We start from the raw sequence: 15,988 nt of genomic DNA, 5'->3' as shown, positions 1-15,988 counted from the left end.
GGAAAGCACTTCAGATCTGAACTATCTCTACACCGTACCCTGGCTACATTGCTACTGCTGATGGACCCTTTCTGGAATTTGGCAAATAGAGCCAAATACAATCAAAGTGCTCACAATTAAATTATGAAACGTTTGGTTAAAAATGCCGTCTCAATTCTTGGTTTTGTGTCTTTGTTTTTTAAGTCGGGGCCTTGCTGTGTCACCCAGGCTGGCCCAGGACTTGAGATTCTTCTGCTTCTGGCTTAAAAGGAGCTTAGGGTATAGCACCAGCCCCAAGCCCCACACATGTTGTAACTCTACCTTGGATTAGATCCTTCTTTCTTACCCTTCAACGGTGCCCAAGAGCTATGAAGTACTCTATAATCTCTTTTAGGATAAAGGAGGCAAAACAAATAGAAATTATTTCCTATGTGAAACAAGAGTACAAAAACAGTATTTCGTTTCTTATAAAATATTTTATAGAGTATTTACTGTTAAAGAGTTTAGTCTCTCTGGGCACAGGGACTTGAGCCTGTAATCCTAGCACTTAGGAGGCAGAGAAATGAGGGTCACTGCAAGTTTAAGGCCAGCCTGGTCTACAAAACAAGGAGGAAAAAAAGGTTCTAATCTCTCCCTATCAAACTCATCTCTGTCATAAAATAAGTGCTTCAGAGGCTAACAAGCACATGTGAACAACCAGACTCACTCACTGGACTTACTCTAAAAAGAAAGAGGTCATCAGAAAGTCATTACGACCTTACTTTCTAATCAGTGAAATAGCTTCATTAAATCTATAGGGTTGACCTTATTTTTTAGTCTTGCTTAGTGAAAGGGACACACAGCAAACCAAGTATCAGAGGCTACATTTTTGAATGAATAGATTACACTGTGGAAGTCTGTAAGAGTGTGTGAAACCAGACATTACCAAAAGTCTTTTAGCAAAGGCACCCTTCAGAGCTAGGGTGGCTCAGCAGGTAAAGGCACTTGCCACCAAGCCTGAGGGCCTGAGTTTTATGCCCATAACTCACACGCTACAGGATAACCAACACCCACAGGTGGTCCTCTGACATCCGCATATATGCTATGGCATGGAGATGCCCCCAAACACACATACATAAAAACTCAACAAAGGAAGAAAAACAAATACATAAAGCATTTCAGAGAAGAGAATGTCTTACCAGTTGGAATTCCCGGCGCCGGTCGTAGGCATTCTGTATACCACTGTCGTCCCACAAGGCTTTTATAGCAGGAAGATACTGCAAAAAAACTCGAGTCTCCACCATCCCCTGGGCAGCCATGGGGGCACGGGTATCAAATGCCATCAACTTGTCGCCATGGAGCTGGTTTTTGTTATCTCCCCAGGGAATATGAAGCTTCTCTCGGGCATCTACCAGCACCCTCATACCTTTGTTTAAAAAGGAAAAAGCCATGTGAGGAAGAGTCATTAAGATACCATCACAGCCTTTCACCCCAGTGCTATTTAGTATTGGTTCCTTAATTTTTTTTAGCTATTACAGAACCCCCACTCCCTAAATGGAGACCAGAATCAAAACAGAACCTTTATCTTCCCAGAGGTTTAAAAAGTGATTGTTCATTGTCTTAAAAGTAGAAGTCCTGGGAAGTAAATATCGATAACAAAAATCACTCTCGGAAGGATTTTAATATGCTGCAATCCATAAAAACCATTTCTGGAGTGGAAGCCGGTCAAAACCAGAGACGGAAAAAGTAAATAACGCTGCCTAGCCCTAAGTCTCTGTGTTCAGTCAAGAGCCCTTCAGCTCCTATGAATACTGTCTTCCAGGACACGCTCAGACTCAGCTTCAAATCAGTGCACTCACCTGCTGGCTTTACTAAAGTCACCTAAAAGCCAAACCAACTGCAAAAGGATACACAAACAGAGACCTCCACTTACTCGGGTCAATCCAAACTCAATACTCTCACCACCCAACTGTTACCTCTGTCCCAGTCTATTAGGAAGTCCTTTCTTGGGACATGTCAAGAAACTATTTTGCTTTCAACTTTCTGACCACCCCAAGAAAATAAGATGCCTAGACTTAGGCTTGATCACACAATAATGCTCAAAGTAATTCTTAGGCCCAGTGTATATCAAAAAGCAGGTGTTTATCTTACAGTGAGCACTTGAATCTATTCATTAACATAATTCTTTAAGTTCAACGGCATCAGGATACAAAGGTACCTTCAATTACGGGCTAGCAAGGTACACTTTACAGCCTTAGAAGAGACCTTAATTAGTTTTGTGCTAAACATTAAGGCAGACTAAATACAAGCACTCTTTACAGTTTAACTGCAGAGGTACAAGGCTAAGTAAGAGCCGTGGGCTGTGAGCTCTTGGCCTAGCCTTCTCCCCTCACTGCCCTACAAAGACCCCCTCTCCAGTTTTTCCCCATTTGAAATTCTGAAGAGGGGGGAGGGGGAGACACGAAGGGGTTGGCTTTATGTACTTCCTGAACAACAACAAAAACCCACTTAAAAAAAAGCCACATAACAACCTGAAAAGACCTATGCTCTTAGTTTGCTTTGAAGTCCCAGCTAAAACAGACTCCTTAATCACTCAACACATCGGGCTCTGTGCCTCAGTGTTGACAATGTCTTTTATGTAGAAGATACATAACACTAAAAAAAATACGAAAAAAGGTGACATTTTAAATGACAAAAGCCACCTGCCAAACTTCTTTGAATGCTAGGAAATAAAGACGTCGTGTGTTTTTCACTGAGGAACAATATTTTAATTTTAAAATATTGTCAAACAGAATTTGTAACGCCCACGATTCAACACCACACATATTCACTACCAGTAACTTCTGTATGGTCTCCTATGACTTTTAAACCAAAGAGTCTTCGTGGTTAAGCATACATCCACTTAAGTATTAGAAATGATGCCGGTTTTTTTTCCCCTCCTGCCCCGAGTTATTAAGCAAAAAGAAAGTGTGCAACATGTAGACATCCTGTAACACTGGGGCGACAAAACCACTCCTGCTAGTCTTTTTTTTTTTAAATAGGCTTTCCTGATGCCAATTCAGTAAACGCGACACCCTTGAGTTTCATACTCTTGCCCCAAAAGGCCCCAGAGGCTGTCACTTTATGCCCTTGACAAGAGTCTCAGGGCAAAAAAAAAAAAAAAAGTTTCCTCATTGCGACGGTTCCAGAACTTGCTTAACTCAAGAGGTGGCCTAGGAAGCCCAGAGCTGGAAGGGTACCCGAGCGGGTTACGAGGGTCACCCACCAGTGGCGGGGAGACGGGGGAAGGATTGGGGCTGCTGATGGGTGGGTGGGCTTGTCTGGTGTTCAGGGAGGACACCGGTCGCCTTGCTGCCCGGAGTCACCCTGCTCGCCACACTTCCCTCTCGGAGGGGGCGAGGCCAGCGGAGGGGTGCGGGGCCGACCGTGACCCTCACTGGGGTAGCACGGGGGACAGCGGGGCGTCCCGGATCTGAGGGACCAGGGCACAGCGGCGCACAGGACGGTGCCCGAGGCGCGCCCACCCGCTCGCTCGCTCGCCCGTCCGATCTGGTCCGATCCAGCGTCCCCAGGCTTGGGACCGGCGGGTGAGGGCGGTGCCCGGCCCCGCTCCCCAGGGGTCCCCGGGTCCCCGAGCCCCGCCGCGTCCCCGCACCTTTGATCACGTTGCTGTAGATGGTGGGGCGGAACTCCTCGCGCGCGCGCTGGTCGAAGTCCTGGCCGTGGATGATCCGCATCTGCTTCAGGAAGGTGGACTTGCCGCTCTCGCCCGCACCCAGCAGCAGGATCTTCACCAGGCGTTTCACGTAGGTCTTCTCCCGCGACAGGCATTTGTCGATCTCCTTGGACTTGCGCTGCTGCTCGGCCTCGCCGTTCGTCAACACGCAGCCCGGGAAGCACACGGACAGCACGGAGCGCGACGGCAGGAAGTCCGCCATCTTGCCGCCGCCGCCGCCGCCTCGGCGGGCCCCTGCGGCTCCTCCACCTCCTCCTCCGGCAGCGGCTGGCTCCGGCAAGGCGGCTGGAGGGCGGGGAGCGCAGCGGCGGCCCGAGCGCGCCCGGGGAGGGAGGGAACCCGAGGAACTGACTCGCCAGGGCGGGCCGCGCCGGCCGGGGGGAGGGTGGGAGGGAGGGAGGGCGGGAGGGCGGGCCCAGGGAGGGGCGGCGGCCCTCGGGGGCGTGCGCGCCCCCGCTGCCTGCCGGGCACGCGCACGCAGGCACGCCGCGCTGGGGAGGCCGGCGCGAGTGCCGGGCTCGGTGGCCGAGGAGGCTGCGGCCCGGGAGCGCGCGCGGTGAGCGGCGGAGCCCCGGGGGGTCACGTGGGCCGGGCCGGGCGCGCGCCTGCGGACCCGGACTTTCTGTTTCCCTTTAGTGCAGTCGCTTCCCGGAGCCCCGAGGCGAGTAAGCGCATCCCGACACCATTCTCTTACGGGCTTCTTCTCTCTGCAGTTCTCACTGCCCTCTCCCGTAGTTTAGTTACTCGCCCGCCGCCTGCTGTCGCCTCCACACGCCCTATTTTGAGATCATTGGCTGAGACATTACCGCACCGCACAGACCACCGCAAGCCTGGAAGGTTCCTCGGTGCCTCCTCCTTCCTTCGTTACATTTTGTCCCCCCCCCCCTTTTTCTTTTTAACTCTTGAGATAGGATTTTATCGTACAGCAAACGCTGGCTTAAATTTGTGGCAATCCTCCTGTCTCAGCCTGCCTCTCCACTGCCGGGATTACAGGCAAGCGCTTTAATCCAAGCTCACACATTTAACTAGCAGCGGCTCCCTTGCCAGTCTACCATCCTGAGTCTAGAAGGATAACTAGATGCCAAGTGTCTTATTGATCAACACCCCTCTCTAGCAATTCAGGGCATTACTGATACCTGCCCTGATTTGAGGAGAGTTGATGTTCATGTGCTAGCAAGGTCGCTGGTGGCTGGCTCGCTAATGTGGATCCTACCCGAGCTTCATATGTGACTTGGGTAATGCCCGCTGAGGTCAGTGAATGGTGGAGAGGGTGAGGTCATGGTGAAAATCCCCTTAAACCGGACACTGTGATGCGCGTTCTTCCCAAGGAAGCAGATAAGCCTACGGCATAGGACCACAGCAGGACATTTTAGGTTTCCTGCCAGATTACAGAGGATATGACTGGCAAGAAACTTTTTTTTTCCTGTCATAACAGCAAATCAGGCCGGGACACCTGAAAAAGACTCCCGAAGACACACGTGACAAATGACAGCTGGGTTGCCTGAGTGAGTGCGTAGCAAGGACCTCAGAAGCCAACTTCTTCATTCTCTGACAGTTTCAAAGGGGAAAGGCAGTTGATGCCTGTCTGGTTTTGTCTCAATGTTTTTTGCTGCTGGTTTTGGGCTCGTGCAACTCGAGAGCTTCCTGTGTCTTGGGGGGCCAAGGGTAAGAGGTCAGCACAGTGAGAGGCCAGTGTGCAGGTTTAAATGTAAGAACCAGCACGAAGTCAGCTGCTGTCACTTGGGTTGGTGACAGAGAAAGCCCATGACTCGCTACACTGGCCTGTAGTGGAATTATTTCCCATTACACCCACCAAAACTATAGAGTGGACCTGAGCCCACCGAGTAGCCCATCTGCAAAGTGGGCTCAGCTCACAGCCAGCATCCCTGGATGTAGGGTCAGGCCTAATCTGCAACAAAAGCCTGCTGGGAGTGAAAGGATGGTCTCCATATAGCCTTGACCGCTGTTAGGAACGCCCTGTTCTAGAGCCAGGAAGAAAATAGCGTTCCACCCAGGACAAGCAGGTAGTACAAAGCCCCTGAGTTGCTGCCAGGTTCTAAGATGAGCTCTTTAGCAAAAACAGAGGAGGGAAATACATGCGTTAGATTAACTACCTTCATTTTCCTGAGGTGTGCAGCACATAATGGAAAAGCAAGGATGCCTAGGAGGCAGGAAGGGATTCCTGCCTGGCCAGTTCTTGTTGAGACACGTAGTACAGCAGAGAGGCTGTTCAAAGTCCTGAGTGGAACCTTACCTTGGAAGAAATTTGACTTGGGTTGAGCCTGGCTGCTCTAATCAGGGTTTCTGGAAAGAAACCTTTAAAGGGCTGCCTGGAGTTTGACTGCTGCTCTTAACTGGTGATCAAGACACTTCGTAAATCGTAAGCATGAGAGTGAGTCTGTTGAGTGGTTGGTTCTTCAGAAGTTAAATGGAGAACTGTCACGTGACCCGGCAGTCCCACTCCTAGGTATGTATCCTGGAGAACTGAGAACACTGCTCAGTTGAAAACTTGGACACCTATGTTCGTGGCAGCGCTGTTAATAAAAAACAAATGCATAACACTTAACCACCCAAATGCCCATTGGTGACTGAATGGATGAACAAAATGTGATTCATCGAAGCAAGAGATTGTGCAGTCATAAAAGGGGTGAAAGTACTGACAGAAGGGGCTGGGAGATGGCTGGGCATTTCAAGTGCCTGTTGTACAAGCCTGAGGGCTGTGGTTCCAATCCCTCAGAGCCCAGGAAAATGCCAGAGATAGGATTCCAGAGCATGCTGGCTAGCTAGATAAGCCAAATCAGAGAACCTGCCTCAGTGAATAAGATGCACTCACATGTGTCCAAGCACATGCAGTATGTGTGTGGTGGTGGTGGCGGGCATGGGGACACTGATACATGTTACGAGAATCAACTTTGAAAACATAAGTACACAGGAGGTACTTATTGTATGGTTTGGTTCCTGTGAAATGTCCAAACTAGATAAACCTACAGAAACAACATAGTAGTAGCTGCCAGGGGTTGAGTGGCAGGGAAGAAAAGGGAGTGTTTAATAGATTGTTGCCTTTGGGGGCGATGAAAGTGTTTGGAGACCAGATAATAGCAATGGTGACAGAACACTGTGAATGTACCCAGTGCTGAATTGCATATGTGAAAATGGCCAAATGATGGCTTTGTATGTTAGGAGAATCTTACTACAGAAGGAAAAAAAAAGAGCAAATCATGGAAGAGATGTTTTACATAAATGATACTTGGCATCATTTGACATTGAAGTTATGAAAGTGCCACAGTGTGTAACATTAATGAATGAAAGGGCCATTGTGTAGCATCTAATGAATGAAAATGCTTCAGTGTGCAACCTGTCATGAATGGAAGTGCCATTGTGTTTAAAGTAATGCAGTTTAAGTGATTTACAACAGAAGCGAAAGTTTACTCCACTCACACTGTCATGACATTGGCGATATTTTCATGTGTGATGTTTTTCTTAGAGAAAAATAAAACAGCCCAACTTCTAAGGGAGAACAGAGTCTACCTGTTAGAACTGAGCCTGCTGGATGCTGTTTCTAACAGGTCCAAATGGATTCGTTGGAAAGGTCGTTATCACAGCCAGCCAGTCAATCCATATGCTAAAGAGTGGTTTAGGCCTGCCCTGCCCCCCATGCTGGATTACAATGATAGGAACACTTGAACAGTTGCGGTGTTCTTTCTGGAAGGACAAAGTTCAGTGGCAAGATGAAGGAAGGAGCCCTTCCCAGTCCACTGTGGACCTCGAAGTCCATTTGTAGTCCTTCTTTGGGAGCTGAAAGACTTACTTTGTTGTCCTGGTTTATTTTTAATTTAAAAAAAATAAAACGGTATTGCTTAGCTTATTTACCAGTCTTTGTGCCAAATAACTTTGGCGTGTTTACAAAAATCAGGATTATCCACAAAGGACAAAAATGTGTCACCCTCAGACATATTCAAAAGAATGTGCCAGAGGCTCCAGGACCAGTTCCAAAGAGGAGTTAAAAAAAAAAAAAAAGGTCTTTCATTTGAATGATGGGAAATATAATTTAAATAAATGTGTTGCTTGCCAAGGTGGCTACTTACTAGTCAGGGTGGAGCAGCACCCATTTAGAAGTGTTTATTTAAAAATCAGTCACATCACTTGGTAGTTAAACCTTGGGTTAATTTTCTAATGGGGACAATGACACATGCAGCATTTGCCTTGCACAACTCTGCCATCTCACCATCAGCCTAAAATAGTCGGGTTCCAATCCTTTCTTACAGATCAAGCAGGCATAGATTCCCTTCCTCTTCCCTTCCAGGAAGGGAAGGGAATAGGGAATTCCTAAGCATGCTCCCCTCCCCACCAACCCAATAATACAAGCCCTGCAGTGTGTAATGTTTAAAATGCCTGCAAGCACTCTGACCTACTTTATCTCATTCACTACTCACAATAGCCTGACTAGGAACACCCGGCCCTAGCCTCTCGCTCTTTGGCCAGTGCGAGGAGCTGCCAGGAGGAAGAGCTTAAAGGACTCCCTCAAAGTTTTGCTTGCAGTGGCCAGTTGCAGACCCTGCCAGAGCTGGAAGCTCTCTATTTCGATTGGAGGGCTAAGGGAGGGCGTGATACAGGGTCTCTTGTAGCACAAGCTGCTCTTGAGCTTTTTCGTTGTTAGTGTTTTAATTAACTGATTAACATAATTTTTAACGAATTTTATGTGTATGAGTCTTTTTGCCCGCATGTATGCATGGACTGCACTTGCGTGTCTGGTGCCGGAGGAGGCCAGAAGAGGTCATTGGATCCTCTGGGACTGGAGTTATAAGAGATTGTGACCCACTATGTGGGTGCTAGGAACTGAACCTGGGTCCTCTCCAAGAGCAAGAGGTGCTCTTAACTGCTGAACCATCCCTCCAGCCTCTCCCTGCCTCCTTATATGCATTTTAGAGACAGGATTTCATGTGATATAGCTCAGGCTGGTCTTGAACTCTGTATGTAGCAGAGGATGGTTTTGAATCTCTTTCATTGTCTGTATTGGAGGCACCCACGTGTACCGTTGTGCACAACTGTGCTTGTGCATATAAAGGCCAGAGGAGGGCTTTGGTTGTTTTGTTTCTGGCTCTTCACCTTATTGCCTTGATCCCTTGAGACAGCGTCTCTTGCTGAGCCTGGAGTTAGGCTAGCAGCCAGCAAACCCCAAGAATCTCCCTGTCTCTATCCCCCACAACAATGGGGTTACAGGCTCGTGAGACCACAACCTTCCTTTTAACATGGGCGCTGGGGATTCAAACTCGGACCCTCAGTGGCTTTTACCCACTGAGCCATCTCCCCGGCCTCTGGCCTTGGACTCTTTACCCCAAATGCTGGAATCACAGGCATGCGCCACTATGGGTAGGTCCTATTTTGACTCTTATCACAGTGCTTTCTCTCTGGTACACCCAAACAACCCTAATGCTCAGGCTCCCTGGGTGTGTGACGCTCAAGCCTAAGACAAGAAGTTAACTGTATTTAGCTTTGAGGCACTGTAGTGTTCTGCAGTTTTGTTTGTGGGTTGGTCTGTCTGTTTTTCCAGCTCCTTCCAGGCTGGCTGCCATCTTGAAGTTCTCCAGCTGTTAGACTGATTCTAGTAAAATGTTCCCTACTTTGAGCTCAGGCTCTGGTTGTAAAATGTTCCAGGTGGCTGATGGAGGGAGGGGGGAAGAGGAGCAGAGCTTATGGCAATATTTACCTGGGATGTAAACCCCATATGTTATTCACTCAGCATGAGTTAGATCTAAAAAGGCAATGTTTCTGTTTCGGTAATGCAATTTGATGTGGCCCTTCCCAGAAAAGGCTTCTCATGTGGAAAGATTCACATGAAAGTAGACATGTGGAACCGAATGGTGGGTGATTTTGTTTGTTGTTGTTAATAATGGAAAACATGGCTTTAATTCTTGCTTGTATTCCTCTCAGCCTCCAGAACACATCTATGAGCTGTTGATGGCCAGCTGAAGCCTCAGCTCACCCTCAGTCAGGAGCCTGTGCTGGTCAAAGACATGTGTCAGTGCCTATAGACGACACACCTCACCGTGAAACAGCAAACCCATGGACAGGCTATCACTTATACAGCACTGCACACAGCCCTGCGCGCGCATCCGAGACCCTTCCCGGAGTCCCCAAAACATGCCGCTCGCTCTATCTCATTTATTTTCCCCCACCGTTTTGTGGGGGTGTGGGGGGAGGGGTGCAGGTGCATAGTCCCCTGGGTGAGCATACAGAGGTCAGGGAAGGACGTTAAGACAAGGCCTCACTGAAGCAGAGTTCCCCATTTCAACTACACTGAGACCTGGATAGCCACTCTCTTTGTCCCCTGAGGGTTATCGGCAACTCAGTGGTGCCCAGCCTTTTTACATGGGTGCTATACACTTGAACTCATTCTTGCAGAGCAAGCACTCCTGCTCACTGAGCCATCTCCCCAACAATCCTCCACCCTCCCCTCCCCACCCCTTGAAATAGGGTCTCAGTACAGAGCCCCAGGCTGGTCTCACCTCAGCCACCGAGGGTATAGTGGGATTATAGGTGTCTGCCACCATGCCTGCTTCTCTTGTCAGTTTGAAAGATGGGAGGTTCTTGTTTTCTGGACTGAAACAAGAATCCTTTAAACACCGGTTCTGCTTCCCCAAGGAAATTCGAATCTGCTCCGGGTCTCATGGTAGCTGCTTTCCCATGGAACACTGGGTTAGCAGGCTCCGACCCGCCGCTTCTGGCAACTACTCTCCCGTGGCTGGCTGGCAGGCTCAGTTTTCAGGTATTGTCACATGTCACAGCCTGCTAAGTTGGCCTTTGCCTCACTAAAAAATGCCGGGATGGAATACGTCAGCCGGCTGCATTTGTCACATAGCCATAAAGCCTCATCCAGGGGTGCTGAGAAATGGCCCACGTGGCTTTTGTCTGTCTACGACGCGGCTCCTGGAGCAACTAATCAGCTCATCCTTCAGACTCTGGTGTCAGCTGCTGAGGAAAACGGTGGGGAAGGAAGGATTCAGGGCAAGGCAGCAGCTGCTGAGTCAGAATGATGGTACTGGAAAGTTTACAGCAGAGACTTTCAGGCCAGGTTCATCCTACTTCAATGTCAGCCTTCTGTGGCCCTGCCAGGATCCAACGGGAATAGGAGAGGAGGCAGCAGAAGCCAGGGGAAGTGGCTCAAGCTGTGACCAGGAGTGTTGTGCTTGTGACTGCTTGAGCTGAAATAGGAAAAAGCAAAACAAAAAACAACAACAAAAACCCCTTTAAGTAGAGAGCTCAGCCACTGTTGGATCTGAACTAGTGTGGCTCATAGTAGATCACTGGCTATTCATTTCCTAATTCAGAGAAGGAATGGAATACAGTGAGGGAACCTGGTAGGAACTTGGTTGATGGACCCCATCTTGCCTTTTTTATCTATAAAACAGGGGTCATTACATGTAAAGAGTGGTGAAGATTAAATAACAGACATATGTGTTCAGTGTCTGTTTTGTAAATGGGAGATGTGATTTTAGACGATTAGGGGAAGAAGTAAGTCAATGGTGTTGAAACTCTTAAGACAATTGCCTCTAAAGCCACAGAGAAACCCTGTCTCAAAAAAGAAAGAAAAATTTCAGTATTGTCATTGTCAGAATGATCTTCTTGGGGGGATCAGAGAGATGGCTCAGTGGGTGAAGGCACCTAGCACCAAACAGGAGTTTGATCTCAGGAACCCACATGGTAGAAGGAGAGAACTAATTCCCACAAATTGTCCTTTGACCTCCACAGTAGCCCTGTGGCACACATGCATGCCCACATAGGAAATGCACAAATAAATGTAATTAAAAAACAAAATACAAATGTCCTTGGATCCTTCCTAAGCCTTCCTGTTGGTGGTTTAAACATGTTTGCTTGCTTCCTCTTTCCCATGATTGAGTTTACTCACAGATGCTGGTGTGTTCCCAGTAGGATCAATCTCTGGTTGCAAGGGCTTGATACAAGGAGGGAAAACAAAACAAAAACAAAAATAAAAACAGTGGTTCCAGCAGAAGCCTAAGGAATCGTGTCATCAGCCAGAGCAGGGGTGTAAGTGGGGCTTTTGGAGTGGTACATTAAGAACTTGGGTTTATGTCAGCGTGCTGACACACATCTATAAAGGAGCCTTATCAAAAGTTTGAGGCCAGCATGGTCTAATTAGCTAGTGAGACTTTGTCTCAAAAGAAAGGGAAGGGGGGAGGAAGGGAGGGAGGAGGGAAGGAGAATGGAGCAAGTGTTCCCATCCTTTCTGAGGGTCAGTAACAGCACAAAGTTATTTTGGCAGTTTTAGAAGATGGCAGAGCAGACACTTGGTTCTGTTGGAACGAGGTCCCCCTCTAACAGACTCATACCCAGGAAAGTGGACATGGCCTGATTGAATAAGGAAGTTTCGGGTCCTCGTACCAGCAGTTTGGGATAGAAGGAAGCATATATAAAAGGAAGCATATGTAGGTCCTGATGGGTCTCTTCACCTTGACCCATTTGCAGGGACAGCATCAGGAGATGCCTAGAGTGGATCCTCTGAGTCAATGCCAACTGGAGGCCTCTCTTGCCTGGAGTGAAAGCATTGCTGGCTGGGAAGAGGCCCTTCTCCCAGAGGCCAGACTAGACCAGCAGCTTCCAAGTTCCCAGGCTCTGGAAGTGGCTCTCAGCCCAGTCACTCCATCACAGCCATTCACTAGCTGGTCCTCAGCTAGGGGCTGTTAGTGCCCTTCCCACGGAGCCTGAGGAGGTGCTAGTTATCCTTGCCCTTCCCAAGGTCACCCTGGGCAGCGAGCCAAAATAATAATTTATGGAAAAAGCAGGGGCATAGTATAAATTATTTTTTAACTAACCCTCAGTTATCTGATCTCCCTGGGTTTCTGCTCAGGAAAGAAACCCCAAGAGTTAAACACATTTCAAGAAGAGGTAGCTTTGCTTCTTCTGGGAGGGGGGGGAGAACCAGAGGCAGGACGTGACACCCATAAAATTCTCCCTCCTGTGCTGAGCCACATGTGTGGAGAAAAGGGTGGAAGGGGCTGGGGTTGTACGGCTCAGTGATAGAGCACTTTCCAGGCATGTGGCAGACCCTGTTTTTGATCTCAGGCAAAGGTCAAGAGATGGGGATTAAAAAAAAACTTAAAAAAGGAATAAAAAAAATGCTGCCCTGGTTTTCTTTCTAAGAAAAGACCGGGTCACCAAGACTTCTGACGCATTTGTTTGAACAGTCGAGGGTCTGGGATTGGGGATGCCATTTAACCCATCTTGGGACAAACAGATGCCGTTCATGATACATTTGCCAGAAGAAACACAGCATGTTCCAAAGGCAAGGCTAAAACCATGTGCCTTCAACTTAGACCTGTTTCCAGAAAGCTTTGCTCCTCCGTGCCCTGTAGAGAATGGCAAAATCCCAACGAATGGGGAACTTTGTTAAAACTAGGAGCTATGAGATGTTTCTGACAAGCTATCCTGCCAGAGCCTAGTGGAGTCTTCCGAGAGAGTGACAACATGTCCATAGGGAGAAGTTTCTATAATAAGCTGCTTTCTTGGTTAATCTTTTTCCCTTTTCAGCAATTCCAGCCATTTGTGTGTGCATGTGTGTATAGCTTTAATATATATGTAGTATATGTTACATATGCTGCTATAATATATATTTAATTTATATATATATATTACTTGGTTTTAAAGAAGATTTACTTTTTATTTTTACTTATTTATATATGTGTATCTGCATGACTTTATGTGTCTACAAGCCTGCAAGTACCTGTAGAGGCCAGAGAGCATCAGATCCCTTGGAGCTGGAGTTACAAGTTACATATGATGAAACACCATGACCAAAAAGCAAGTTGGGAAGAAAAGGGTTCATTTGACTGACACTTTCATCATTGAAGGAAGTCAGGACAGGAACTCAAACAGCACAGGATCCTGAGGGCAGGATCTGAAGCAGAGGCCATGGAGGATGCTGCTTACTGGCTTGCTCCTCATGGCTTGCTCAGCCTGCTCTCTCACAGAACCCAGGTCCACCAATCCAGAGACGGCCCCACCCACAATGGACTGGGCCCTCCCACACCAATCACTAATTAAGAAAAATGCCCTACAGCCAGATCTTCTCGGGGCATTTTCTCAACTGAGGTTCCCTCCTTTCAGATGACTCTAGCTTGGGTCATGACACAAGCTATGCAGCATGTAATCAGTTGTGAATCTCCTGATGTGGATGCTGGGAACTGAATTCAGGCCTGCTGCAAGAACAGCAAGTTCTCCTAACCACTGAGCCATCCCTCTAGCTCTTGGTTTTGTTTTTGAGACAGGGTTTTCGCTGTGGTAACCTCAGTTGGCTAGGAGTCCTCTTGCCTTAGCCCCTCTTCCTTCACCGGGCCATCTGGGATTACGGGAATGTATCATCAAGTCCATCTTGACCATTCCACTAGTACAGCCATTAGCCTTGGAAAATAACCATAGTCCTCCCTGCTTTGGTTTCCATCCTACCCCAGAATGAACAAGGTACCTGGCTTATGATTTTTTTTTGTAGTATCCTTGTTTCTCTCCATCATAGCACGCATTGCACTATATTAAATCCATGTTCTCCCTTGCCTACCACGCCATGCTGAAAACAGATGTGTGATAAAGTCTCAGTAAGTGAGCACCCATTCAAGTTGGCTATGCCATTGGCTACAGTCTGTTCTTTGCTTGCACTTCTGAGGGTTAATGGCTGGATGGATTTGGAGAGCACCAGGTGAATGAAAAGGAGGGCATGATTCCTCCAAGGTACGGTTGAGGAGAAGGGTCTTGTCGCAGGTACGAGGGCGAGAACAGTCTGAGGCATCATCTGAATCCAGACTTAACGGAGGCATGAGAGGCGGGCGCAGGGAGAGAGGAACAGAAGAGAGAGGGAGAGGAGGGGTCCAGGAGCCAAGAGAGTGCATGACCAAAATGGCAGGTTTGTATAGGAATGAGGAGCTGGGGGAAGGGAAGGGGAACCTAGACCCTGAGCTGGAGGAGTTTAGAGTAGGGTTCAGGGTGAGAAATGCTGGGAGGAGCCACAGGTATGAGTGAGCATTGTCCTTGGTTTCTCTGGGACTTGACACTAGGAATATAGAGTCCCAGGAAATGACTCGGAGTTGAGTTAGCTTTTGGCTCAGACTCATTTGTCAAACCCAGGGTACCAATCTTGCTATGAAAGAATCAGACACCCACCCAGCCCCCTGCTTTGGCAGCCATGACAGGCTGCAGAAAGGACCCCTCAAGATGTAGGCCTCTGACTCAGCAAAATATGCTGAGTCTCCTGACCTTGCCTGTTCTCTCAGTCTCTAGGAGGTCAGATGCCCTTCACAGGGCAAGGAATCAATCAGAAGTTAGCTGGCGGGCTCTGGATGTGCTCTGTGGTAACAGTGATGTGCAGAGCATAGCAACCACCCTGGGAGGGCCTATAGGCCATAGCAATCAGTTAACCAATCAACATGGGACAGGTCACCCAAGCCAGAAAGTGCACCAATCTTGAGATTGCTGCATAACTCTAGACACTCCCCTTGCACACCCAATAAATTCCTGGCTTCGCAGTTCCCCTGGGTCCTTCTTACTCCCACCCACCATGTTGGAGGGACAGAAGACCCGAGTTAACTCGTTAAATAATAAAAGACTCTTTGCTTTTGCATCAGAATGGGTATCTTGGTGATTTGGGGGTTCAGAATTTGGGCACAACAGCTATATGCTATGCCAATTTGTGTCTTCTCGTTAAAACATTGTCAAATTAAGTAAAATTGAAAGTTCGGTTACCTTTGGCCGCATTTCAGGTTGTCAGTAGCTACATGGAGCTGCTGGCCATTTCCCAGGTCAATGTATAGGAAGTGGACCACGGGCGTAGCAAGCGACTCGCTGTAAGGAGGGGCACTTGAGGAAGGTGGAATAGCCCCAGAGCCAGCGCGTGCCAAGCAGAGTAGATTACTCAAAACCAAGTAACCGAGGCTGAAGAGGTATGGTTTTGTTCCAATGGGAAGAGTTTGGATCCCACATCATGACATCAGGATCCTTTTCTGTTACTACTTTGTTTCAGCAAGAATCACCTAGGCTCCAGGTGAAATCATGCAGCCAGCGCTGGGGAGATAGTGGAGAGCAGGGAGAATGGAGAGCTGCTGAGGTAGTGACTGGATATGTACGAAGACTAGAACCCTTTGAGGTCTCCACAAAGCCAGAGTCAACAGGACATAGAAACCAGCTTGGCTTTTCAGGAAGGGTGAGGAAAGGGGTGGGCATGGCTTTGGGGACTTTGCCCGGGAGGTGGCTGACTGAAAAGTTTAACCCTAGTCATTCTGTCAACTCCCT

General features: G+C 48.2%; 1 protein-coding gene and 1 long non-coding RNA gene across 3 annotated transcripts in view; both read right to left on the bottom strand.

The window, feature by feature from the left end:
• The window catches only part of Gna13 (G protein subunit alpha 13), a 40,294-nt gene extending 36,236 nt beyond the window's left edge, over window positions 1–4,058 (bottom strand). The window contains exons 1-2 of the mRNA XM_005069981.4: window positions 3,614–4,058; window positions 1,158–1,384 (exon numbers count right to left, since the gene is read on the bottom strand). Of these exons, the coding sequence (XP_005070038.1) occupies window positions 1,158–1,384; window positions 3,614–3,896 (510 nt within the window). The 5' untranslated portion in view covers window positions 3,897–4,058. The remainder of the gene's footprint in view (window positions 1–1,157; window positions 1,385–3,613) is intronic.
• Window positions 4,059–5,442: 1,384 nt separating this feature from the next.
• Window positions 5,443–15,842, bottom strand: LOC121141542. 2 transcript variants are annotated; one of them, XR_005878476.1, is made up of 3 exons: window positions 15,443–15,842; window positions 10,201–10,896; window positions 5,443–6,228 (listed from the first exon to the last, which is right to left on the bottom strand). It is a non-coding gene; the product is annotated as an uncharacterized LOC121141542 (long non-coding RNA). The 2 variants fall into 2 exon arrangements; XR_005878475.1 differs by lacking the exon at window positions 15,443–15,842 and adding an exon at window positions 11,601–11,861.
• Window positions 15,843–15,988: the final 146 nt, after the last annotated feature.

This window comes from Mesocricetus auratus, unplaced genomic scaffold (genome assembly GCF_017639785.1).
Source record: "Mesocricetus auratus isolate SY011 unplaced genomic scaffold, BCM_Maur_2.0 Super-Scaffold_100007, whole genome shotgun sequence".
In the NCBI taxonomy this organism is placed as follows: domain Eukaryota; kingdom Metazoa; phylum Chordata; class Mammalia; order Rodentia; family Cricetidae; genus Mesocricetus; species Mesocricetus auratus.
Note: the sequence above shows the minus strand (reverse complement) of the source record. Positions and strands in the feature narration are given on the sequence as shown.